Source organism: Microchirus variegatus (genome assembly GCF_963457635.1).
Source record: "Microchirus variegatus genome assembly, chromosome: 18".
Lineage (NCBI taxonomy): Eukaryota > Metazoa > Chordata > Actinopteri > Pleuronectiformes > Soleidae > Microchirus > Microchirus variegatus.
Genome location: NC_139819.1, coordinates 6,183,046 through 6,209,290, shown reverse-complemented (window position 1 = coordinate 6,209,290; position 26,245 = coordinate 6,183,046). Strand labels below are relative to the sequence as shown.

Sequence of the window (26,245 nt, the reverse complement as noted above, 5' to 3'; positions counted from 1 at the left end):
TTCATAAAGAGACCCATACAAGAACACACACACAATCTTGTTTTTATATCCAAGTGAGGACACATCATCAACATTATGCATTCCCAAACCTTAACCATCACAACAAGTGAAGTGATATATTTTTTTTACACCACTGTATTTTAACACTGGTGATAATTACTTCAAGAACTCTATATTTTCTTAGGTCGCACTTGGTATAAAAAGCCTTGAGAACCACTGTGTTGAGTCATTGAATGAGCACGGTGTGTCATCAGATATTAAGGGCACATTGAAGTGAAATACTGGCTTTTGGGTCTGTTGCACCACCACCCACTGCCACTCCAACTTATTTGCCAGCAGAGTTACTCATACACAGAGGCCATGGCGCGTAAATGCCGAACGTTACTAAGAAAGCCATGAAATTCCTCTAAATGGAGGTGGATATTGGTGGACATTAAACTTTATTCTTGACTGCTGCAACATATATATGGATTTTTCTTTATCGTCCCAAGTTAGTTTTAGCTCCTACTGTAGGTGTCTGAATCGATGATGTTCAGTTAAAGGTTAATGTAACTGTTGCCACAATATTAGCTGTTACCGTGACAACGCAGTAAAACGGTGACTCACTTATACACAGATTTTTTTCTACTTTTTAAGCTTTCTGACCAATTAAAGTGGTGTCACCCAAGTTGGTTTATAGAAACAGTTTGTCCATTCTTTAGTTTCCACGGTGATGTATATGAAAATTATACATTCTCGCGCACGATTTTGAATATCTCACATTATATAAATACAGTAGATTATCCTCTATTGTCTTATGAGTTAACCTTAACCTAACCGCAATTCAAATCTTAGCTGTGATCCAGTTCACGCAGTCCAGGTTGGTTTATAGAGACAGTTTTTGTCCATACTTTCGTTTCCACGGCGATGTGACGAGAACGACACATTCTTGAACACTCCTTTAACACAATAGACATCTCGCATGTTTACATCGCAGATAAAGTTACATTATTGTCCTCCTATAATCGTACGAGTTAACGACCCATCTGTGTCTGCGCGAACGGCTTCCAACTTGTAAAAAAAAAAAAATACTGTTTTTTTTTTTCCCCCTGTGCGAACTGAGAGTCATTTTGTTCACGCGCTGAAAAATCCTCCCAAAATTGATTACAGCTTGCCAGACGTGATGAGTGCACGTGGGCAGTGTTTCTCTCACAGTAATCCCACTGCACTCCACTCATTGTACACTTTATGTCAATGTTGATTAAAAGGTAGAGGATTAAATGCCAGGGATCAAATCTTAACTTGCTCCCAGATTAAAGAGTTTATAATATATTCTTACTGTTAAATGAAGATCACTGTAAATTAATAACAGTGTGCTGTTTTTTATTTTTTTTCCCATATTTTATGAATGACTTGATTGTTTTATCGTGTTGCTATTGATTACCGTTGCAAATTAGCCAATATCTATAATCTGGACTAAATGTTCATTAATGTGCAACGTTCCCATCGTATACAATGATAATTGTATTTCTTCTTTCAGGTGTTGATTTTGGGCTGCATTTCTGCAAATGGAGCAGATCCCAAACATGGAGACGATGCCATTAAGAACTGTCTTCAGCGTAAAGAAGAACAAGGATTCCTGAAAGTGATGGTACGTCATACACATGCAGATCTCGGACCTCAACATCATTTAGTGTGGATTATATGAAGATTTAAGACAGTGTACATCCAACACGAGATCTGTGGTTAGTTTTCCAGGATGTCTCGAGCAAGTTCCTTGTGGTCACACCAAATATTGTTGTGATTTAGCTTTTTAATCTATTAACCATCACAGCTAAATGCCTAACCATAACCCGTAACACTAACCTAAACCCAAGTCAAACTCCAGCCCTAAAACCAAGTATTAACTGTCAAAAAGTCAATTTAAGGGTTGGTGGAATGAGTGGACCCTATGGTTTGTAGGTTTTTTTTTTGGTCCTCATAAAGAGACCCATACAAGAACACACACATACAAACCTGTTTTTATAGGTTAGTGAGGACACATCATTGTTCCCATACATTCCCAAACCTTAACCATAAACCTAAACCCAAATCTAACCCTTAACCGTAAAAAAAGTCCTTTAAGGTTGTTAGTTTTTCACATTTTAGGAATATTACTGAAGTAAAAAGTCTTAAAGTATAGGACTGTACTTCAGTATCAAAAGTAATTTCTGGATATAAAAAGTACTTACAATTTTAGAAGTAAAGTATTTAGCTCTATATAAATACAGACCATAATACCAAGTCTTCATCTTCTGATTTTATTTGGTAGTAACGAGAAACAAAGATAGTTAGAGGAAATGTAGTGGAATAAAAATTGCTAGTAATATTAACAAAAAAAGTAAAGAACATATATGTGTATTTTGTACTTTAGTACACTTATTTTTACTTTGTTACATTAAAACACTGAATACACACACGCACACACACACACATACACACAGAGGCTACTTACCACAAAAGGACACGATGTGGCTGCTGTCTTCATGAACAAATTTCCTGGTGACGGCTTCCTCCATAATCTGTTTCACCTGTCAACAACACAGCAGATGCTGCATGACTCACTCATTAATATGCAACCACTGTCTGTCTGCCTGTCTGTCTCTCTCTCTCACTCACACACACACACACACAAACATACACAGTTAAATTGATACACGCATTTCACAGAACGTTTACGATTATTTCTGAAAACGAATGCACGTGTGTCGCGGGGGCTGGTGGGAGGACGGGTCGGGGGGTAAAAAGTTGAGAGGGAGAAGAGCACAAGTGTGAGAAAGAGTGCATGTTACGTTGGTGGATGAGTCACTGGCTCTCATCCCAAGTACCTCCACAGGGAATTAATGGAGGTGGTACATTGGTACATTGGAGGAGGGGGGAGGATTGTCACGGCTTCTTCCCCCTGACCCGACAGCAGCTACAGACTAATAGTTAAAGATGACGGACCAATCAATCCCTCATGTGTCTGTGGAGACACCCCCCCCCCCCACACCCCCCGCCTTGTGTGGGCAACTGCTCTGCAATCTGCATGGGGAATATATATATATATACACGGTATACCAACCGCCCGAACAGTCATGCAGACAGCTTTAATTTCCTGCTGAGATGTGTATCTACACAACACACACACACACACAGCTCTGTACAGTTCCTCAAAAATGAGGTTCTGCCTCATTAGGACCAGGTTTTTGTCTCCATGTGGACTAATGGTCCTTATAAGTATAAACACACACACACCCTCAGTGGTTTTTCCCTCTGCTCAATTTTAAATAAATTTATTTTCAATCAATACCCCCCCCCCCCCCTCCAAATCCACACATTCACTGACTGGTTCTGCAGCATAAGCAGATCTTTTCACCCCCGCGAGGCAGCTCAGAGGTCATGATGAGCCAGCTGTCAAACAGTATTACTTTTTCATGGATTTGATATTTACAGCTTTATCATAAAACTCTTGCGGGAAGATGAAATTGTGCCTTCAGGTTTAATTTTTCCACTGCTCTGGCTTGGTTTTATGAACACCAGCGGACGATATAAAATTCCCAAATTTTTTTTTTTTTTTTTTTTTTATGAATAAAGCAATCATAACAGAAGCCGTGAAGTGTGTTTTGAGTGTAGATAATCATCAAGAAGAAAATTAGTCCATGTCTGGGTGTTCTTTTCTTCTTAAATTATCACTTAATTAATAAGGCTCCTCAACATGGACCCATATTAATCCACTACTCTATATACTATTGGGCACTGAAATTTACAATATTGGGCACTTAAAGGTGCCATATGTAAGAATGTGGCCAAAAATGGTTACTACATTCAAATTCAAAAATACCGAGGTCTTTTAGGTTTAGTTTTTTGACGTAACTGGCAACCCGTGGTTGCTCGGCAGCAGAGACTCTACTGACTGCAATGATTGGTAGACGGCGGTAGGTGGCGCCACATGATTTCAAAACATGATTTGCAGTCTGCAAAAAAAATGTTTTAATGCAAATATTTTGGCTGTACTGTTGTTGTTGGTGAGTTCAGTTTGTTATATCAACATTATTCCTGAGTCTCTGTGACATATTAGGAGGATTTTATGGCCAGTTGCTTTAGATTTATTACATAATGCACCTTTAAATATACTGTCAGCTTTCATTAGCTGTAGATAACATGGAATTAGTAGCAATGGCTTATATTATAAAGCATATAAACCCTGCTCCTCAGCATCAACAGAAGGGACTCATGCTGCCATCACGACAGAGACTGTGGCACTCGACACTGCTCATAATCGCACACACAAACACGTCTGCACAGCATTAATACTGAGGACACGGAGATAAAAAAAATGCATAATTAACCATCACAACTAAAATGCCTAACCTTAAAACCAAGTCTTAACCCTCAAAACGGTTGAAGACGTGACTGAAGCAGCCAAAAATGTCCCTCACTCCCTGTGGTTTTTATGTTTTTTAGTCCTCACAAAAATACAAGAACACACACACCCATGCACACACGCAGAGAAAACACACGGGACGTCTTTCAGCCGACATACTGAGTTCTGACTGATTTGCCAATTTCAACATGCAGCGTGTCATTTCTGTCACTAGGGCTCTTTCAATCGGAAACAATAGCGCACAATGTTTTTGTGAAGCTGTGCTGAATCACGGGAGAGAACAGAATGCGCAGCAAATGGCAAATGAGTGAGTAGTCGTAATAATCCACGAGTGACTAATGCACACAATAAAATGAAAACAAAAGAAAACACAACTGAACACGTTCTTTCTCACTCGGTTTCACAAGAGACGTTTGTCCAGGAACTTAGAGCCTGCATCTAGTGCTATGTAATATACAGGAGCGCAGTGGTGGTTGTTGGTCTTTGTTCTTTGCACTCCCTCAATTGTTCTTTGAGCTCCCTCACTTGTTCTTTATGCTCCCTGATTTGTTCTTTGTGCTGTGGTTTTTTGTTTGCGAGTGGGCGACAGCTCATTGGATCGTAAGTCATCGCAGGCTCGGAGTGACTGTCCGCCTGGAACTCGTTCCCCAAGTTTTCCCCGGTGACACCTGACAAAAAAATTCTGAATATCTAACGTTTGACGGCAACTCCAAGCCCGTGACTACTTTTAGTCCACTGCGTTGTCGATCGAAAACTGGTTCTGCATTTCAGACAGTTCCCGCAAATTGTCATGCAGAAGCTCAGCGTCCACGTCCGCCCACTCCTCCATTGACTCCCAGAGAATCCGAGCTTCCGTGGAAGTGACGTTTTTGCCGCATGTTTGTCCAATCGCCTTCGAGCTCACTGCAGTGACATAAACCTATTCTGCGTCGTCACATAGAGAACAGATGAAGCTGTGCCTCAAGTGGTTTTAATGCAGAGGCTGCTACGGGAATAGGAAAATCTCGTAAATCGATCCGTTTCCGAACGAACTATTGACGACGTTCTTGTAAATGAAATGTAAATGCAACACTGTACGTGCGGAATTTGACCACATTCAGGGTGGAGTTCGTGAATGCTGTACAAGTTGTTGTCCAACTGTCCATTATGTTGTACATAAACATGGATTTCTATGGATTTGAAGACAAAACCTCACATTTTATGTCTTTAAAGCCTCCATTTTCATCTATTTTTGGGCTACAGATCAGGCGTCTGAAGAGTTTATACAGTGAGGTGTTGAAGCACAGATGACCTGCAGGTTTCCATGGAGATAGCACGTGTTGCACAGTGGATGACTTCTGCCTTAGAGGATGCTTCAACAACACTCAATCAACTCCGGAATAAGCCGAAACATCCACCACAGCTCCTTAAACTGCGTCTGCGGCGGAATCCAGGTAAAGTGTGCAGTTATCATTTTCAAAAAGGGCCTCGCAGCCTCATAGACTAGATGCGTCGTTTGTGTTGATTACGGATTGTTTGTGCTCAAATCTTCATCCATCAATGCCACGGCAACATGGATTTTCAGGGGGGGGATTTATAAACGTGTGTGATGTAACAAGTCATTTAGTCGCCTGTGCTGCTGCAGCAGCAGCAATGCCTGATGAATTTAACCGCTGTAGCTTGAAGACACAGAGCCAGAGTGATAAAAGATCTGGAGAGTAATTCCAATTAAATCTTGCAACAGCAGAGGCAAGAAATAAGAGCAAGAGAGAGAGAGAGAAAGCCACATCCATTAACTACCCCCCTTCATTATTCATCATCTCTGTGGACACTGCTGAACGGAGGGAGCACACAGTGGGAAAAAATAAATAATATTCATCACTGTTATTCATGGTTAATTCATGCACACACACACACACACACACACAGATACAGTTTGTAAGTGCATTATTATTATTATACTTACATAATGTATGAGCAGTCTGAAACATACAATCAACCCACTTTTCATGAAAATGTGGGTGTTCAAATGTGCACTGAGGAAATTGTTGTTCATGCTTTAAGTTGTGGTGAGACTATTTTGTCAACTTTTGGCCTCCACTAAATACCGCATATAAGAAGCGGACATAGTCTTATACATTAATGACATATTATCAATGCAGAAATAATAGGTCTCTAAGATCTACTGACTCTTTTAAAGCACTTTTCAAAACGTTTCAAACGTTTGATGCGCTGTACACTCACTCACTCATCTTCTACCGCTTTATGCTCCACATGAGGGTCACGGGGACATCGCCAATCCCAGCTGACATAGGGCGAAAGGCGGGTACACCCTGGACAGTTTGCCAGTCCATCACATAAAGGACACATAAAGACAAACAACCATCCACTCTTGCACTCCTGTGGTCAATTTAGAGTGTCCAAAAGTCTCGAACCTGGGTCTTTGTGGCTCATCGGCTCATCTAATCTAGTTATCACTAGGAAAAACTGCTTAAAGAACTAAGTCTGAGTATTCTTGTCCTGTTTTTTCCACCTACAAACGATATTCTCTTCTCCATCTGCTTCAGTGTGAAAGCTCTGGGCTAATTGTACATCCTACTGGACCCTTGGAATCACTACCACGCCAGAGCCGCCCAGTCTACAATCTCCAGGACTATATGCATGTATGTGCTATACAAATAAAGCTGCCTTGCCTTATGGCTTGCCGGTTGAAGATCATCAGAAGTAAGTATTTATAGTGAATACCCACTAGGGGTTGACTCCACCAAAGCACGGCACATTATGAGTAGACACCAGCGGGATTGAGAGCTGGTCCATTGTCAAACGGCTGCAGGTGAAGTCAGGTGAAGCACCAGTGAAATCGTGAATTTCAAGGCTATAACATGGGAGTTAAGATTCTTATGGGTGATGTCACGACTGGGTGCCACATTAGACAATACAGACACATATTTTCTGTGAAGTAAACAAAGAGAAGAGGCTCAAGTTCACTAAAAAGCCCAGTCCCCTGGAGCATAAACCTCCTATCTATGCCTCAAACACTGTGAGGAAGGCAGGGAAACTGTCTGATCTGTGTGTGTTTTCCAGCAGTCTGCCCCTCTCCTTAGGCAAACACAGACGTGTATTTGCATTTGAGTGCATGAACAGTACAAAAAAAAAAAGACAGAGGGAGGAGCACAATCAAAGCAAAGATGAACAGACAGATGGAGACAGAGACAGAAGGCTTCTGTGAAGCTCAGGCAAAAATAGAGAAGATTTAATTCAAACCAATTTTGCACCAGAAGGTAATTCTGCTGCCACAGACCTCCTGCTCTCTGCACATAATCACCTTCATCCAAGTACATTAACAGGCAGTGTGACAACACAAAGAATGGGACACCATATGTTATAACCTGGTAATAATAATACATTCATGAAAGAGATTATATCCGAAAACATAAACTTTTCTTCCAGCGAAATGTTGGTTTTCATTCAATCCAGAGAGCTGTCACACTTCATCGTCAGAGTCCATTAGACTGCATTTGTGGTAAACAGTGAAAGAGCCTCAGTGTGAATGAATCTCAGCGAGGCCATATCTGCGCACAGGAAGTAGGTTTAGTCCTGGAAAAAAAGGGGCCTGGTCTCTGCTGATAAGGCTGCAAACACCACTGAGGGTAAAACAGCCACTGCATTCCTCCTTTTTCACAAGACACTGATGTTTATCTGTGTTTGGCGATATTAAAGCTTTGTTATTTATGAGGCAATCAGAGATGAAACTAATAAAAAAAAAAAAAAAAGTTGTCTCGGGTTATGAAAGAGGTCTGAGAGGAATCTGGCTGTGAAAAGGGAATGAGCAACACTCTGTCTCTGTGTGTGTGTGTGTGTGTGCGTGTGCGCGCCCCACCGAAACTACAATCATTGTTCTTGTGCTTCACTTGAGTCAACAACAGTGAAGGAGTCGGCTTATGTTAGAGAGGTTTTTGTGGTTTTCTGACTGTGTCAAACACCGCTCTTATTTGAATATCATGCTGAGATTTCAGAAGAAAAGCTTCATTTATATTCAGGAATAAGTCATTCAGTATTAAGTTAAACAAAGGACTGTTTTCTTTCACTGTGGGACTAAGCTATATGATTTTACTTGTTGATTAGAGCAACAGACTGTATTTTTTTCCCCCACAAAATACTATTCGCACTTTCCTACCACACAGCTCTAGCACGACTCGGCTCTGCTCTACTCAGTTCGGTATCAGGCACAATGTTTTCTGTAACTACAGAACCTCCTCAACATGGGTGAGGTCATCATAGCACAGCTCCATGAAAACCGCTGTGATGTCATTTTATACGTGACACAATCTAGTGACAGTCGAAATCATTAAATCAGTTACTTAAAGGTGCATAATGTAATAAATCTAAAGCAACTGGCCATAAAATCCTCCTAATATGTCACAGAGACTCAGGAATAATGTTCATATAACAAACTGAACTCCCCAACAACAACAGTACAGCCAAAATATTTGCATTAAAAAAATCTTTTGCAGACTGCAAATCATGTTTATGTTTTGAAATCATGGTCTTGCATGTGGCGCCACCTACCGCCGTCTACCAATCATTGAAGTCAGTCTCGGTTGCCGAGCAACCACGGGTTGCCAGTTACGTCTGAGCTACAATGGCGATGAAAACGAAACCTAAAAGGCCTCAGTATTTTGAATTTGAGTGTAGTAACAGTTTTTGGCCACATTCTTACATATGGCACCTTTAAAAATATTAGCCCAGTGCCATTTCTATTTCAAGCCCATAGATGGGCTCTTAGCAATTCTCCTCCATAAATATAAATACACAAATTCAACCCTTTGAACCACTTAGGGACTCCATTTTGTGGTAAAATGTCTTCACGTTTGCTGATTTCTTTGAAATTGAAAGCTTTTGAAATGTTTTGAAATATTGGCTGAAACACACAAACTGTGTGTTTTGTAAACCCATGAAGGTTGGACTCTTTTGTGCATTGCAGGGAAAAAAAAAAGAATCCACAAATATTTTCTATGCAAGCTACAGGGATGTTCACTTTTGCCTAAATGAGTTCAGGGACGATACTGCATTCATTACAGGGAGACTCGCGTCAGTGCTAAAATACTCAAGGTAAACTGAGCGTGCATGTGTTAAAGAATGAAAGTGAATTAAAAAAAAGTGCGTACATGTTACGTGAACTGACTGCATATTTGATTTAATGTCTCTGAGCTGCTGTTTGTGGTGCACTTCCAAACGGTGAGTCTTGCCAGCAGCAAAATTGACACTTTAAAACACTATCCCATCATCGTTCTCCTTCCTTCACACAGATGCTCCTTGAAGTTGTGAATCTGATTTGAGCACAGTTTTTCTATCATGTCAATAACATGTTGACAGATCCTTCACAGGTATGAAGAGCTCTGTGAACTCGACCGTTACTGCAACAATCTGTATCTGCCGATACTGATAATCATCTAAAACAGTCATTTGACATCATAATACTAAGCCATTTTGTGCTCAAAATAGACAATCCCCAAACATGTAACCATCTCAGCAGGTCTGAAGGTTCTCAGTCGTCCAGGTCATTGCATCATGAGGAGGGTTTTTTTTATATTTACATGTGAACCTGCCTGTGTCTAAACTCCTGAACATGCTCAGTTTTTCATAATCGTTCAGCTAAAAGACATCAGTATACATATTTACCACACCCCTTAAATCCCTTATGTAAACGGGACATTTCACCACAAAATTAACCTCTCATTCTATTAAGTATTTGCAGAAAGACATGACGAGCTGTGGAACCAGAACAGGAGCAAGAGTCCCCAAGTGTTTCAAGGTAAATGTGCTTCAAATGGTTGAATTTGTGTGTTTGCATTCATTTATTTTAGATCAAATAGCAGTTTCATGACCATATGAAGGAATATTGCTATCTGTGGGCTTGACAATTGCCATTGTTACAGAGATTTGGACCCAAAGTCACGTTGGAAAGGTAAACAAAAAGACAACCCAACGATATAATAATCATAAACAAAGCAAAGCAGTAGGTCAATAGGTCAAACCACAAGACCTTCCGCCTCATTTAACCTCTCCAAACCTAAACCTGCGTCCTCTTCCAGACCCAACCCCCTTTCTGTGGTGTCCTCACAGACGCAGTAAGACAACGGCGTAAGATACAGTTTGTTCTCGAGCACAAACAAACACCGACACAGACGATGTGTTTCATTCATGCTGCTTCTCCACCTGATGAATCACTGAGCTGCAGCAGCACTGACGCTCACACACACACACAGAACAATGAGATATAATGCATATTATAAGAACATCAACTAAAAATAATAAGATATGACTTTCTTGTATATTTAATCAAGCTTTCTTCCTTATGGATGGTTGTGATAGAGATCTGAGAGCAGCCTCTCTCTCTCTCTTTCTCTCTCTCTCTCTCTCTCTCTCTGGACAGGTTCATTCAAAGCAAAGTGTTTGTTTTTCCCTAAATGAAAAACTGCTGAGCTGAAAAAACCACCCACCTCCTTCTTGACGGTGCGCAGCAGCTTCTGACGAGTCTCTGCCTCTGAAACACACACACACAAAAAAACAACAACCACTTATTATAGAAACACAACTGGACTTATTTTGCGTTGTTGCTTTACTATGATGCAACAACAGCACAAACGGGATTTAGGTAACACAAAAACACAGACCTGCCATGATTGTTGCCATGGATCCTGTCTCCTGCCTGTAAGCAGCACACTGAGCTCTCCTCCCATCAGCTGTGAGAGACGAGGCGCGCACTGGACAACACCTCCTCTTTACGCACGCCTCTTAAAGACGCACCGAGCGCTGATTATCTCACGAGCCTTCATCATCTATGAGGAGAAACAGCCTGTTTACATATTTAGTTTAAAAAAAAAAAAAAAAGACATAGTTAAATGACAAATCTACACATTTGTGCTGCTGAGCTTAAAACGGAGAGTCTGACACAGGATTCACAAGTTCGTTTTTTGTAATTTTTCTCTAACATGGAAATGTTTTGTCATGGCGCCATCTTGTGGCCAACATGAAGAAATACTTGTTGTGGCATAGAGCCACTCATTTTCCACATGGGGGCCACATCAGCATAATAGTTACCCTCAAAGGGCCAGATGTAACTGTCATACAGAGTAAATATAACTAAATGTTACCAAATATAATGTAAAATGAAAATAACTACTCCGTAACACATTGATAAATAATTTTCTGTATTTATTACTTATTCAATTTCACTCGTCACATGATGCATATACAATGATACGCTGTGATCTAGTGGCGGGATGCCGTCACTTTGCGGGTAACGCAATCGCCATGTGTTGTGGGAAATGTAAGTTTATGGTCAATGCATGCCTTAAAGCAGCATATACCTATTTTAACACAGATTTTTAAGACCAATTAATCACTCGCAAGCCAAATAAAATGACGTGACGGGCCATATCTGGACCCCGGGCCTTGAGTTTGACACATGTGGCATAGGGGGTCTCAAATTCCAATGACCTGGGGGCCACTAAGTGTCAAACTTTAAGAAAAAGACCTGATATTTCTCATGATATTTCATATATTTTTAAATAAAAGTGTTAATCGATAAATAGTTCACAATATAAACGCATTTATGGTGCTAAATTAATCTATACAGGAACAAAAATACAGAAATGACTCATAACTTGAATAGTATATTTTATTTATTATGCACGTTACATCATATAAATCAAATAAAGTGCTACAGGGAGGCAGCTGCTGGGGTGTGTGAAACCCCCCCAAAATAACATTTTACATGAATTATAAAAAAAATCTACATATCTTTAGATAACTAAATAGTGTTGAGCTTAAGTCATTTGGTTTTATTTTTTTGTTGGAGATTTTCTCATTTAGTGCACATCTGTTCTAAGTTTTAAAAACCAAAGTCGTTAAACTGGTTGCCTGATATATTCCAGAAAACATTATGTAATAGTCGAAATCACCTGTGTGGGGAAAGGAAAACAAACACGTAGTGTGTATTCTACTCATAAGTGTGTTTGTATAAGTGTTTAATTTCTTTGCCAAAGAAAATAATTGTATTTTAATCCTTTTACATGTACTTGTTTTACGCAGGCCGCCACGTTTCTACAATAAACCTGAAATGGACGAAGGAGACTAAAAGCTTCCCCAGCATGAACCCAAAGGCCACATCAGAGCGAGTGAGTAATGAAAGAGTGTTCACTTTTACACTAGACCTTTAATTTGTAGTTTACGTCTGTATAAAAGTTATATAAATCAAATTTGTAATAAACTTGTAACGCGGTCATGCAGCTGTGATTCCCTCTGTCCAGAAGATGGCGTTGGTGTCGTATTTGTTGCCCTGTACACACCATAAAAACAAGTTTGCCTGTGTGTGATTATAACCTTTCAAGTATTTTTTTTTTTATAATGTTACTTAAGTAAAAGTCTTAAAGGTATATGACATTTACTGTACTTAAGTATGAAAAGTATTTTTTTTCATATAAAATGTACTTAAGTTTTAGCCCTGGTAGCTCAGTTGTAGGGCGAGTTGTCCTTTAACTGGAAGGTTGTGGGTACAATTCCTGTCCCTGCTGTCCATGAGCAAAACACTTAATCCCATGTTGAAGCATGTGAATACTATAGTGTAATGCAGCTCAACAAGACTATAAAATATATACAGACCATAATAATAAGTATTCTTCTTCTGATTGTATTTGGTAGTAACGAGTAATAAAGATAGTTAGAGGAAATGTAGTGGAGTAAAAGTAAAAGTTGCTAGAAATATAAATAAAAAAGTACAAGTACAAGTACAGATACTTGCATTTTGTATTTAAGTACAGCAATGAAGTATGTGTACTTTGTTTTCTGTGTGTTTTTGTGCTCATGTTCAGGGAAAAAGTCAGACAATGAGCTGCAGGAAGTCTGCTGTTCCCCCTGGAGGACGGAGCTGTCAGGTGGATCAGGTGCTGTGAGAGGGTTGGAGTGATAACACAAGATGACACATGAAACATCCTCAGGTTCCTTCAGTGAATCAACATGTGAATCTCATTGTTTTGTTTTTTTTTGTTACGTAACAGAAACCAAACAGCAGTCAGTGGCCTGTTGAGACGATCAGTTGCGTCACCACTTGTATAACAACATATATAATGTACATAATATGATAATGTGAGTGTCTGACAGGAGGAGACGCTCTTGGCCTCAGTGTAATGGCTGTGCTTTGGTTTTTTTCCTCCTGTATTTTCCCCCACAGTTGCTCTTTTGATGCCAGGATTCCCCCCTCGTTGCGATGACTCACTCTTCGTCACAAAGCACTTTAGATAATGTGAGGTAATAGCGTGTCGTGTCAAACGCCCAAAACACCAGGACTTGTGCTCGAGTAAGCAGCAGCGAACATCAGCAGCTTCACCGTGCTTACAAAAAAATAATTGCGTAATTGAGCTTTCATTTTTTTATGTTATTTCTTGCTATAAATACTTTTGTTTTATTGATTTAATCTCCTTATATTATTGTTTTCTCTAACCTTTATTGGCAGACTGGGAATAGAATAAAATGATATATTGCGATATTTTGTGAGGCATCTCGCTTACATTGATTTTTTTTTTTTTTAGCATATCATTTTGTAACTGATGTTACACATAAATACATATAAGTTTTGATGATTAGAGTGAAAAAAAACTATTGACATTTCAGTCCACTAGATGGCGGCAAGTGCTCACGCTCATTAGAGCTGTTGCGTGAGTTTATCGCAAATACGCAAATAATATCGTATGGTAGTGTCTCTGGTATCTCTACAGGTTGATCCATTTCAAAATATCTTTTCCACAAATTGCTTTTTCTCTATTTTCTCCTTTTTTTTTTATCACATTAAAATATAAATTAGACGTGTAATCACAATTGACTACATGTTATTTTTGATTTAATGTTTTGTTATATTTTTCTCTTCTGTTTTGCATCAAAAATACGTTTTATCGTGTGAACTATGTATCAAAACAAACACTTTTACTTTGAAAATCTGTGCAATATCATCCTAAATATTTTTTTATTGCAACATCAAGATGGATTATCAGGATATAATGTTAACTTCTAATCAGTAAAACTAATGTTTTCCCAAACTTGACCAGCCTAGAAGTTCACTGGCAACCAGGTCATTTTGAGTTTGAGGCCCCTGGTTTATATATATACATGTATAATATTCAGGCATTTTTTACTCCTCCACAGCAAAAGTGTTAGTTTTTCAAACCTATGTTGCACATATGTCACCACAGAACACCTCATTCAAGATGTTTTTCTTCACTCTCCATCACATAACATCGCTCCCTTTTCTGTCAAACTGGCCAGTGATTTGGAAACAGCAGCAGGAGAGAGTGAGTCAGTGAGTGAGTGAGTGATATCTATATCTGTTGGTCTGTCAGCAGAGTTTCTGTGCAGGGACCACGTGCACACGTCCGTGTGTGATTGGAGTCGACGTGCTCTATCGGGCACCGCGGCCCGTGATAGACGCCGCTGTCAGTCTGATGTTCTTCTGCCCGTGTGTGCCGATGCACACTGACAGCCTTGTGTGTTAGAGAAGGCCAGTGCCGTATGGTTTGTTATTATGTTGTCATGTATTTTGGCCCCTGAGGGCCCCCCCTCCCTCCTCACACTGCACCTCAGCTGAGCAACCACAGTCTTTTCCCTGCAGCGGTTTGTTGACTCTGCTGAAACTCAAGGAATCTGACAAAATTATTTACATTATGACTTTTTTTTTTTTTTATCCAAAGATGTCTGTCATCATGCTGTGGGGCTTTTCTTGATAACTTTATTTGCATAATATTATGTCACACATCATATGTAACATGATACCATGTATAGGAAGCTGGTGATGTAAGATTGTATCATGTTTGTATGTGTCTTTGATTTGTTTTCCCTTCTCTTTCATTCTTTTCAGCTTTTTGATCTGTATACTAACTTTACTTATCTTTCACTAGAATTTATAAAGTCTGCATAGGAGGCGCAGATTTGTTGGTGGCTCTGACAGCGGAGCAGTGGAGATCTGAGTCGGACATGGCTACGTCACCTTCATTCCTCCAAGGTTAGACTCTCTAGAATGTTGTGGATGCTCTCTCTCTTTTGCACACTCATTCTGGCTTTATTTTGTCCCCAATGTGCACACTTATTGCTGCTCAACTCACAAGTTATCACATGTTTTCAAAATGGTAATTCAGCCAGAACTGCATGAAAGCCATTTTGGCAAAAATCCTCACCAACTGAGCTGGACTCGGTGTCCGAGAGAAGTGATGCGGCTCCTTAAACTTGACAAATTCAGACTCTGAATACATGATTCCTCTGGTAACCTTGTGAAAATCTGGAAGCCGTTCATGGACTGCATCAGAGCTAAGCTTAAATCGATGTAATGAACTGCTCCAACTTGATATTCTGTGTTCATTTCCCTTGTAGCCCAACGTAATGTACTTGTCTTTTGTTTCAATGTCTATTAATGTTGTTGATTCTATTTTCATTCGTTTAATTTTGATTTGTATAGCGCCAAATCGCAGTGTGCATTATCTCAAGGCTGCACATAGTAAGGCAGAGACGTCTACAATATTATAGGGAGAAGAGAGGAGAAACCCAACAGTTGACACAATTAGGAAACACAAGGAACTCCCTCTTAACAGGAGGAAATCTCTGACTCTCTGATTTGTTTAGCTGAAAATGAGTCGAGTGAAAATGCACTGAAAGAGTCTTTAATAAAACAAAACTATGAAATGTTGGCAGGCTGAAATGACCATAGAACTCAACTACAGGAACAAAGTATTATAAGAAAAAAAAAAAATGTCTGGTGTAAAAGAAGTTCCCACCTCTGAAACAGAAAATAAAGGTCATGTGACACCAGGTCAGACAGTTTGGCTGCTGTAAGTGACAGTTTCATCTCCTGTCCCATCTCGGTGTCATATCCATTTCCCAGATTAACTTGGTTTGATCCGCTCTTCCCGCTCTCGTGCCTGCGCGGCTGCATGCTCCCCTCTGAAGATCCAGTTAGCAGCCGTTTTTGAAAATGCTATGCGCTAAAAGCCACGGATTTGATTACAAAGTCTTTCTATTAGGTTTTCCTAATGAGTGCAGTTTAGCTGCCGTGATTCTCTTCTGCTGTCTTCGCCAAACTTTATTAACCGTTAGAAACAGGAAGTCAAGATGATTCAAGGTGCTATTTATAATCTGCTGTGAACAAACTTGTGGCAGTTGGAACCAGGTCGTGGCCTGAGACCAGCGTGACTTTTTATTTCTTCATCATCTACCTGTTCATCAACTTACACTCTTTAATATTTAATCTAGTCCATGATTATGGTTATTTAAGTATGTATTAATGTAACAATGCCATGTACCTCACTGTTTCTACAACGAAATCCATATTTTTCTGTGCAAACTTGGATTTTAAAATATCTCAGAAGGTAGATTTTCTGTTAAAGTCTTCCTGAAATAACAATTTTTTGATCATGACAATATATATATAGGCAATATAAGGTTAAAAAAAACCCTTAATGTTTAATAAGTATTTATTTATTTATTTATTTATTTTATTTTATTTATTTGTTTATTTCGGGCATGTCAGTTAGATCAATGATCATCACACATCAAGTATGATTGGCACTGAAAAATTATAAACATTAAATAATAATAATAATATATACAATTTTAAGTTATTTGTGTACATTTTTCAAAGGCACAACTCCGGGATACGGCTACCACAACATAATAATTTATAATTTTTAAGCTAAACACTTATACGTACACACTGGACAATGTATTGAATTTCTGGCAATAAATCCATATAAATTACATGTTTTTTTGTGATTAACTTTAAAACTCTTTTAGGGGAACACAAATGGCGTATAAACAAATATATTTACATAATGACACAGTGTTTAGATGTTTTTGGGAGGTGTAGTGAGGCTTTTTAATGTTTTGTAATGCTTTTAACCCACAGTTCTGCGAGTTAGTTGGTGGTTAGTGACACAAACCATTACTTCCACGTTTCCTAAAAGTTTTTTGACTTATTCTACTACATGTATTTCATAATAAAGGGCCAACAAATACATCTGATGAGCGGTTCTGACCCTTTCATGGCCCCTTGTGGTGCCGGATCTGATCCAGATTCAGGTTCTGTTTGTGATTCTGTTCCTCACCAACTCCTCCCCCTCAGCACCGTCATCACCACAGAGAAGGACATCGTCCTCCTGTGAGGATCTTCTCCTCTGACTGACTTTTTTTTTTCTCAGTCCGATGCTCCAGCGGGACTCAGCGGTCATGGCCGGTAGTCTGACCCAGCACGGCTCCCCGAATCCGGGCTACAGCTCCAACAACGCGCTACCGGTGCACGTCCTCACGCAGACCGAGCCCAGGGACAAATGGACCAAAAAGATGGACTTTCTTCTGTCTGTTGTTGGTTTTGCGGTGGATCTGGGGAATGTTTGGAGATTTCCGTACATTTGTTACCAAAACGGCGGCGGTAAGTGCTTTAAACTCGCACGCGCATTTAAATGTAACTTAAGAAATTAAGATAATGCGAAAACATTTTCTTTAAGAGACTTCAAATCGATTAAATCTCAGAAGTTCTGCTTTGAATTTGCTCTAAATTATTATTTTAAAAAAAGGTTCTAGCGGCAGCTGTCCATGGTGCTGAAGTGCGCAACTAAAAAGTTTTTTACACATTTTCTATTCGACATTTCCCGTCTATTTTGTTTTTAACCATGTTTGAACAATGATTTTTAGAAAATGTGAGATTAAGTTAAATTAAAATCATCCACATGAAAAATAAAAAGGCACAGGACAAGATTTCAGGGACACAAAAGGGAATTAAAATTATATATTATAAAACACGACTGGAAAAAGAATAAAAAAAAAAAGGAATAAAAGATAGCTAGATGATTGTATATACTTTTATTTACTATATATATATTATAAGAATACTGAGTAATATTTTTGGTCCCTGGTGTATTAAAACTGATCTAAAAATTAAACAAAAAATAATAATGGTAGGATTTGATCAACAGGTGATGACGCTCACTTTCAAATTTCACTCTTTAATCCAGATCACAACAAACTTTCAAGTCCTCACTCTTGCACATATTGAGATTACGTGTAACCGATGCATCTCTGTGCAGGTGCTTTCCTTATTCCGTACATTCTGATGGCCATCTTCGGTGGCGTGCCGCTCTTCTACATGGAGCTGGCTCTGGGGCAGTTCCACAGAACCGGAGCCATTTCTATATGGAAGCACATCTGTCCTATTTTCAAAGGTAACCGCCTCAACCTGTGCTATGTTGTCCTCTTTCTGTCCCCCACCTCTTTTTCTTTGGCCCATCTTTTCCTTGTGTCATATTGTGAGTCTGTTCTAGGTTACCTAATTTGTTCTTGTTGTTTGTGTTGTGCCGTTGGTTCATTCTCAATCTTTCTCTTAGTTTCTCCCTTTCCTCCTATTTTATCTATTTTAATTTGAACATATTTGTTGTATTTCTTTGATTGTTGAAATGTTGATTTGTTGTTTCCATCCAATCCAATTCAATCCACCTGATTTGTAGAGCACATTTGAAAACAACACAGTTGCCCAAAGTACTGTACAATAACATTAAAATGACATAAAACACAATACATTTAAAGAAATAAAATAAGTGAAAAACACATCTCACATTGACAAGGCTATAAAAAATGGAGAAAAAGATCCAGGGATCCATCTCTCATCTCTTCTTGTTACTCCCTCTCTCCTAACCCCCCTTCCTCTCTCCTCCTTTCCCTTATTCCCTTTCACCCCAACCGGTCCAGGCAGACGCTGCACATTCTGTCAGAGCTTTATTCCCGTTAATATTTTCTCTCCACTGTTCTTGTCTGTATAAATAACGTTTATTCTCATTATTGTTATGACTTTAAATGATTCCTGTGCCACTCTCTCTGCTCTGTTTGCAGGTATAGGATATGCCATTTGTATCATCGCTCTGTATGTCTCTTTCTACTACAACACCATCATCGCCTGGGCGCTCTTCTACTTCTACTCCTCTTTCTCCAGCATCTTGCCCTGGACCAACTGCGACAATGTGTGGAACACACCGGACTGTACCAACTATTTTGGTATGGACAACGTCACCTGGACAAATTCCTCCAGGTCTCCGGCAGAGGAGTTTTACACGTAAGTGCATGTAAGTGTGAGTAACACGAAACCCACAGTAGACTCGACACCGATAGTGTCTGTGTTTTTTTCCCCGCTGCGTTTGTCTTCTGAATGTTTCATGTTTTCTGAACAGGAGGAACGTTCTCGAGATCCACAAGTCGTCAGGGCTGAGAGACGTCGGCGGCGTCCGCTGGCAGCTGATGCTCTGCCTTTTCCTCATCTTCACGATCGTGTACTTCAGCCTGTGGAAGGGAGTGAAGACGTCAGGGAAGGTGGACAACAACGGACTGCTTTACAACCCGATTTAATTCAGTCGTATTTATCATCTCATCCTGATTTTAACTTTCTTTTTCTTCTCAGGTGGTGTGGGTGACTGCGACCTTACCCTACATTGTGCTTTTCATCCTCCTGATCCGCGGTGCCACTCTGCCAGGAGCCTGGAGAGGCGTGGTCTTCTACCTGAAACCACAGTGGGACAAACTGCTGGACACCAGAGTGAGTTGGACCTGGTTGGTCGGTCGGTCAGGACAGAATCTTATATTCACTTATTTGGTCCAATCGGATTAATCTGGACATTCAATGGTCCTTCAAAGTAAAGAAAAGAAAATGTTGTTTGTTATCTTGGGTAATTGACTATGGGTCAATCTAATTCTAATGACTATTGAAATAGCCCAACTTTAGCTTCCAAAATGTCTTAGTTTACTATCACTCTATTCATTTCTTGACCTACATATATATATATAATCTATCTATAGATATATAGATATAGATGTATATGAAGATTTTCGGTCAATGAAACGTCCTCATTGTCCCCCCGTGTTTGTTGGACACTGCGAGTGCTCAAGTTTGAAAGGAATATGGATGAGATGAAATGAGATGCATAAATAAGCCACAGAGCGGCATAATAAGATGCATAATTGGTTTAGATTTGCTGCCCATTAACAAAGAACCAACCCCCCCCTCCCCCCCTCACACACACACACACACACACACCAATAAACCAGCGCTGTCCCCGTCTTTTTCATGCCAAGTGCGAGGTGCTCTTCAGATCTTCCCTGCATGCGTACAGCTGTGCAGCAACTAGTGCTGTTTGCTTAATAAGGCTCAAGTGTTCAGAGCACTAATGTAACAACAACAACAACAAAAAATAGGAAAAGGATGATGTTTAATTACAGGAAGGAGAAATTAAGAACATGCATATTTCTCTGGTGTTGCAACGTAAGAGCAATAAAAAGGTCCAGTGTTTTTTTGGGGAGCAGAAATTGAATATTCTACCCCGACGCTCTCGTGCAGTCTCACCACTAGAAGTCACTGTTTCTTACACAGTGGACCTGTTAAGTTGCTGTGTGTGTGTTTTTCAGGTGTGGGTCGATGCCGCCGCTCAGATATTCTTCTCCCTGGGTCCAGGCTTCGGAGTCCTCCTGGCTCTGTCCAGCTACAACCCTTTCACAAATAACTGCTATCGGTAAGATCCATGAATCTATCAGACGCTAATCCAGGAAAAGAAAAGATAGGAGCGTTCATTATTCAGGAGAAAATGACTGATTACTGATGTTATTTTCTATGTATTTTATAAAACCTCGGGACATAAACGCCATCCCTATACAATTTAATCCGAATATGTTTGTTTCTATTTGAGTAAAGCTGCTCATTATCACCAACCTCCTCGGTGAAGGTTATAAAAACACATTATTCTGCCTCATTAGCGTTGTTACAGGGAGCCTGTGGTTGTTAGTCACGAGTACGTCCATGTCACAGAGTGATAACGAAGCTGAGGAGAGTTCATAAAGGAGCCCAAGCCTTTTCAACTAGGTTTTAAAAGGCTTGGGCTCCTTTATGAACTCTCCTCAGCTTCAGAAAAGGGTCAACACAGAGCTGAGACCTCACCACGCTGCTGTACTGATATAGTATATATATCCGACATGTGCATGTTACCAGTCACACTTTGTTGAAACACTTTGTTTTGTACTTTTCTGACAAGTAACGGTAGAAGATTCTCTTCTTTTTTTTATCCATGGTGGACATTCCTATTTACTGCTTTACTGTCAACAATAGATTGGGTGTGAAATTGAATTAATCTGTCATCTCCGATTGTGAATACTGAACACTGAACGGTCTGAACAAGGGTATTTCTTGCATGGAGTTTGCATGTTCTCCAGGTTCTCCGGTTTCCTCCCACAGTCCAAAAACATGCAGATTTGTGGATTGGGCAAATTGGTACTCGGGGGGGGGGACCAATTTGTATAAAAGGAAAATATAATATGTCTCCTGTCCAGTAACGAGTGTTATTTCTCCTCCAACAGTGACGCCATCGTGACAAGTTTGGTGAACTGTCTGACGAGCTTAATGTCGGGGTTCGTCATCTTCACGGTGCTGGGCTACATGGCAGAGATGAGGCAGGTGGAGGTGGAGGACGTAGCCAGGGATAAAGGTCAGCAAGGGATAAAAAAAAAAAAAAAAAAATCATTAAAATGGAATCATGATGAGGAAAAAGCTAATTTAACGTAAATCACATACTGATCCTTGCGTGTTCCTTCTCCACAGGACCAAGTTTACTCTTCATCACGTACCCAGAAGCCATCGCGAACATGATGGGCTCCACCTTCTTTGCGATCATCTTCTTCGTCATGATGATCACGCTGGGACTGGACAGCACTGTACGAGCTGTGACTTAAACACATATATACATGTATCTATATATATATATATATATATATGTATGTTCATGCAGCTGGTTTTCCTCATCACTGTGTGTGTGTGTTTCCAGTTCGGTGGTCTGGAGGCGATCATCACCGCTGTGTTGGACGAATACCCCGACCAGTTATCACAGAGACGTGAGCTCTTTGTGCTGTGCTTGGTAGTTGTCTGCTTTCTGGGCTCTCTGGGCACCCTTACACATGTAAGTCCAGACACTTTTACCCCCCCCCCCCCCCAAAAAATGTCTATGAAATCTGGTAACAGTGAATTAAAAACCTGAAACCTTTTCTTCACAGGGGGGTGCGTACGTGGTGCAGCTCCTGGAGGAGTTTGGAGTCGGATGCTCCATTATCGCTGTGGGTTTTCTCGAGGCCATCGCCGTTTCGTGGTTCTACGGTAAACGAGAAATTATCATCGCCCGGAATTAAATGTATTTGCGAAAATCCTGCCTTATTGTACTTTTTTGCTGCTTTCAGGCATCAAACGGTTTAGCAACGACGTTCAGGCCATGTTGGGAAAAGCTCCAGGTTTATACTGGAGAGTGTGCTGGGTCGCCATCAGTCCAGCGTTCCTGGCGGTAAGAAATAACCTCCGACTGAGACTTTAACTGTGCAGAGGTGCTAGTGAGGTTAGGGTTAGAGCAAAAAAAGACAAGGTTATAGGCAGTAAAAATGTGTTAAATTTAGCTTTCCACAAGTAAATCTACTGGATGACGACACATCCAAGCTAAAAGATTGCTGGTAAAGGTCGTAATATAGGTCATAATTCCTGCATATGACCTATATGTACGTTTTGTTGGAGGACAGTCTCAAAATAACGTCTTCTGGGCTACATTTAAGGTTCATATTTACATATATACAATATACAATATATTGTACATTTGTCTCATTTTGTTACTCACCCTATAGCCACCCAGCCATCATGTCCATATGGGGCTCATAAGAGTTATAGGGGCTCAAAAAGGGTTTGTCCATGGTGGTCATCCGTGTCCACCCACTTCAAGTCCATGCCCACTTAATACACTTTCCAGGCTACCTGGGTACTAAGTGGACATGGGCTTTCAGTAACATGGGCCCTTGTTGGGGGGGGGGCCACCATGGAAACCAGGTACAATCCCACTTGGGACCCATTATTATCAGCCTGTGTAAAACCCTTATAGGGCCCACATGGACTTGCTGGCTGGACAGGGAGGTAATCACATTTTTTGATCAATATTGACCTTATGATCATTAATGATGCATATTCATTTGTATTTGAGACAAAACTGTCAAACTTAGGTGTGTTATTTGCTTACTTTGACGTTATGCTACATTATTGCTGATGTACGAATGTGGGAGTTTTGGCGGGAAATAAGCGCTGTGCTTGATTATCCAAACGTTTCCTTTACACCACTGAATAAGTGTAATCTACTGAAAATCCTCCAGATTTGGACTACGATGTGAATGAAGAACCAAACCACTGGATCTTCCGTGTGTCATTTAAGACCTAACCCTCATAAATCTACGACATGAAATAGCACTAATATTGAAAAACGCTTGGCCAAATGTCAGTTCCCCATTCAGTATAATATCCATGGCTCTTATTTGCATTCATCTTCCTTGTTGTGCTCCACTTGACATTTTGAATTATTACCTTCCTTCATATATTTCTTTAATAATTTACATAAACACACAATAAACACAAATGGAACTATCCCGTATGTATCCCCACCTGTGCTCAGTACATCATAGTGAGCTCCCTGATGAAGGCGCAGCCGCTCACACTGTTCGATTACAAGTACCCAGACTGGAGCATGATCGTGGGCTACATGGTCGGCCTCTCGTCCTTCATGTGGATCCCCATCTACATGGTCTACAAGCTGGTGTGGACTCCTGGATCGCTCAAGCAGGTCAGACAGAGGAGGGGTTAGTCTTTTTTTGAATATTCCCCTTTTTAAATGATGCGTCGCGTTCATGCCCGTGTGATTCTCCACAGAGGTTGGCAGTGTGTCTGAGACCAGAGAGGACCATACCAGAGAGCCACACCGACAGCTTCAACATGGTCACCGTGCCATAGAAAGAGAGGAAAGAAACCACACGTACTACTCATAGATACTGGAGCCTGAACGTGGTGTGGTGACGTCACGACTGTTTAAACCTGACTCTGACATTAAAGTAAAAAAAACAACGGTAAACGCTGCTAAATTTGTAATAACTGGCGACGGGCAACTGAGAAAGTTTGGTCGACCTGTAGGATTCAGATTTGTTGATGGTAGTTTTTTTTTCTCGCTAATAACCACGTGTTGCCAGATTGTTGGAGTCACATTTGTAGACAGTGTCCCGTCTCTCTTCCCTTAATCCACTGTGTATATGCGACACTAACGCGATGCCAAGGACAAAATGTATTTCTGTATGTTAAACCGTGTTCAGCGCCTCAATTTCTATTGCGTTGTTTGTATCGACTCTATGATTTTTCTGTACATTGTGAAATGTACTAATAAGTCTTTTTGCATGAATTGACATTAATTAAAGTGCGTGTAAAGCGATTAAAAAAAACCCCCCATCTCATTTAAGTTTGTCCCTCACAGGAAATCATGTTTATTTACCACCATGCCAAATCTGAATTTTGTACAGAATTTAAATGCATCAGTAAGTAAGTAAAGCTTATTTATATAGCACTTTTAACAGAAAGAACATGCCTAAAAATCCTGAAATCTTTGCTTTACACACACTTTAAGTGTTTCTTAAGTGTGGTTTTGGTCGGCTCACTCCATTAGACTCAATTCGAGTAAATCTGTTCACTGGTTCGTCATTTATAAAAAAAATTTGTCAGTAATGTATTTTATATTTATTCAAAATACACGTAATAAAGTATTATATCTGCAAAAAAAGAGTTTTGTGCAATGGAGGTCATTGAGGCTCTCGGGCGACGACCAATGCCAAAATAATATAATAATAAATTGTGTAAATATCTTTTGATACGTAACTAACAGGCGATTCAAATCAGTGAATTAGTGACGTGTTTTCTCTTTATCTTATGCTCCATTAAACTCCTGTTCTGCCTGAACTCACCTAAATACAACACTGTATCTACAAACATTATAATCTAGATATTTATTAATAATATTGTGTCTCTCCAGATGTTTTTCAGTCTCTGACAAAAGATTAACATATAGATTATAGTATAATTAATGTTTTTACTTTGCTTATACTTAGCATACGTGTAGTAGTGTACTTATAATTACACTACAAATGCTCTGCGTCCCATTCAAATCCACAAAAGTGCATTATGTGCCCGTAAATCTCCATACAGTGATGCTTTTGTACGTCGTTGGCTCTCGTTGTCGTCGTTCACCTCCATTAGATTTTCTAATTAACAAGCTAATTTGCAATATCCAGAATCCATCAGCATGGGAGGAAATGGAGCAGCCTCCATCTTCAAATGCTGCTTAAAAAAAACCCTTCAGATCTTTACTTATTCAGCCGTTTTTATTTTGCATTTATTTATTTTTTTTCGTCCCGTTTTAAGGCTCGAACACTTCAAGGACGACAGGTATGAACGTATGCGATAGTGTAGCCCGGTGATTTGAACACACCGTGATTTGAGCTGCGAGGGGTGAGGTGATAGACGTATGCGGCCAGATCAAAGGCCCTTTGTGTCACTGACTGCCATTGAAGTAGACAACAGGCAAACACTGGCCACACATAAAAGAGACGCACGCGGCTTTCTCTTCTTACCCAACGTGAGCACAGCGACGGGCAGAAAACGGGAGGCTACAAATTCTTATTTTTAGACAAAACATGCAGGGACATAACTGAGGAAGATAAATGTTTTGTCCAATTCCCACAATTCCTTAATGGACAAAAGGACGTGCATTGGTGTATAAATGCAGGAGTGACATATAGAATGAGTGAATGTGCTTGAATGAATGTGAATAGACTTACAGAATATTGCATTTTGCATTTGTTATATGTTTTGTATAGTCATTCATGTCAATTTCCATGTGACAATATTTCAAGTTAAATTTTCATCAGCCATTCGATCATTATAGAGGTCTCAAAAACACGGGCCACACGCGG

The 26,245-nt window shown here is 40.0% G+C and overlaps 2 protein-coding genes across 2 annotated transcripts in view; one reads left to right on the top strand and one right to left on the bottom strand.

Moving 5' to 3' along the window:
• The window catches only part of sgsm1a (small G protein signaling modulator 1a), a gene marked incomplete at both ends in the record, with an annotated part of 28,215 nt that extends 17,168 nt beyond the window's left edge, over positions 1-11,047 (bottom strand). The window contains 3 exons of the mRNA XM_083905128.1: positions 2,474-2,549; positions 10,867-10,910; positions 11,041-11,047. Coding sequence (XP_083761254.1) covers positions 2,474-2,549; positions 10,867-10,910; positions 11,041-11,047 — 127 coding nt within the window. The remainder of the gene's footprint in view (positions 1-2,473; positions 2,550-10,866; positions 10,911-11,040) is intronic.
• A 6,561-nt stretch (positions 11,048-17,608) lies between these two features.
• slc6a4b (solute carrier family 6 member 4b) lies at positions 17,609-24,242 on the top strand (the record flags this gene model as incomplete). Its single annotated transcript, XM_083904813.1, has 13 exons — positions 17,609-17,834; positions 18,490-18,624; positions 19,289-19,508; positions 19,624-19,762; positions 19,851-19,985; positions 20,852-20,955; positions 21,794-21,921; positions 22,035-22,147; positions 22,258-22,389; positions 22,484-22,583; positions 22,664-22,764; positions 23,908-24,075; positions 24,162-24,242. 13 exons carry the CDS (start codon positions 17,609-17,611, stop codon positions 24,240-24,242), a joined length of 1,782 nt encoding a protein of 593 aa, XP_083760939.1.
• Between the last annotated feature and the right edge of the window lie 2,003 nt (positions 24,243-26,245).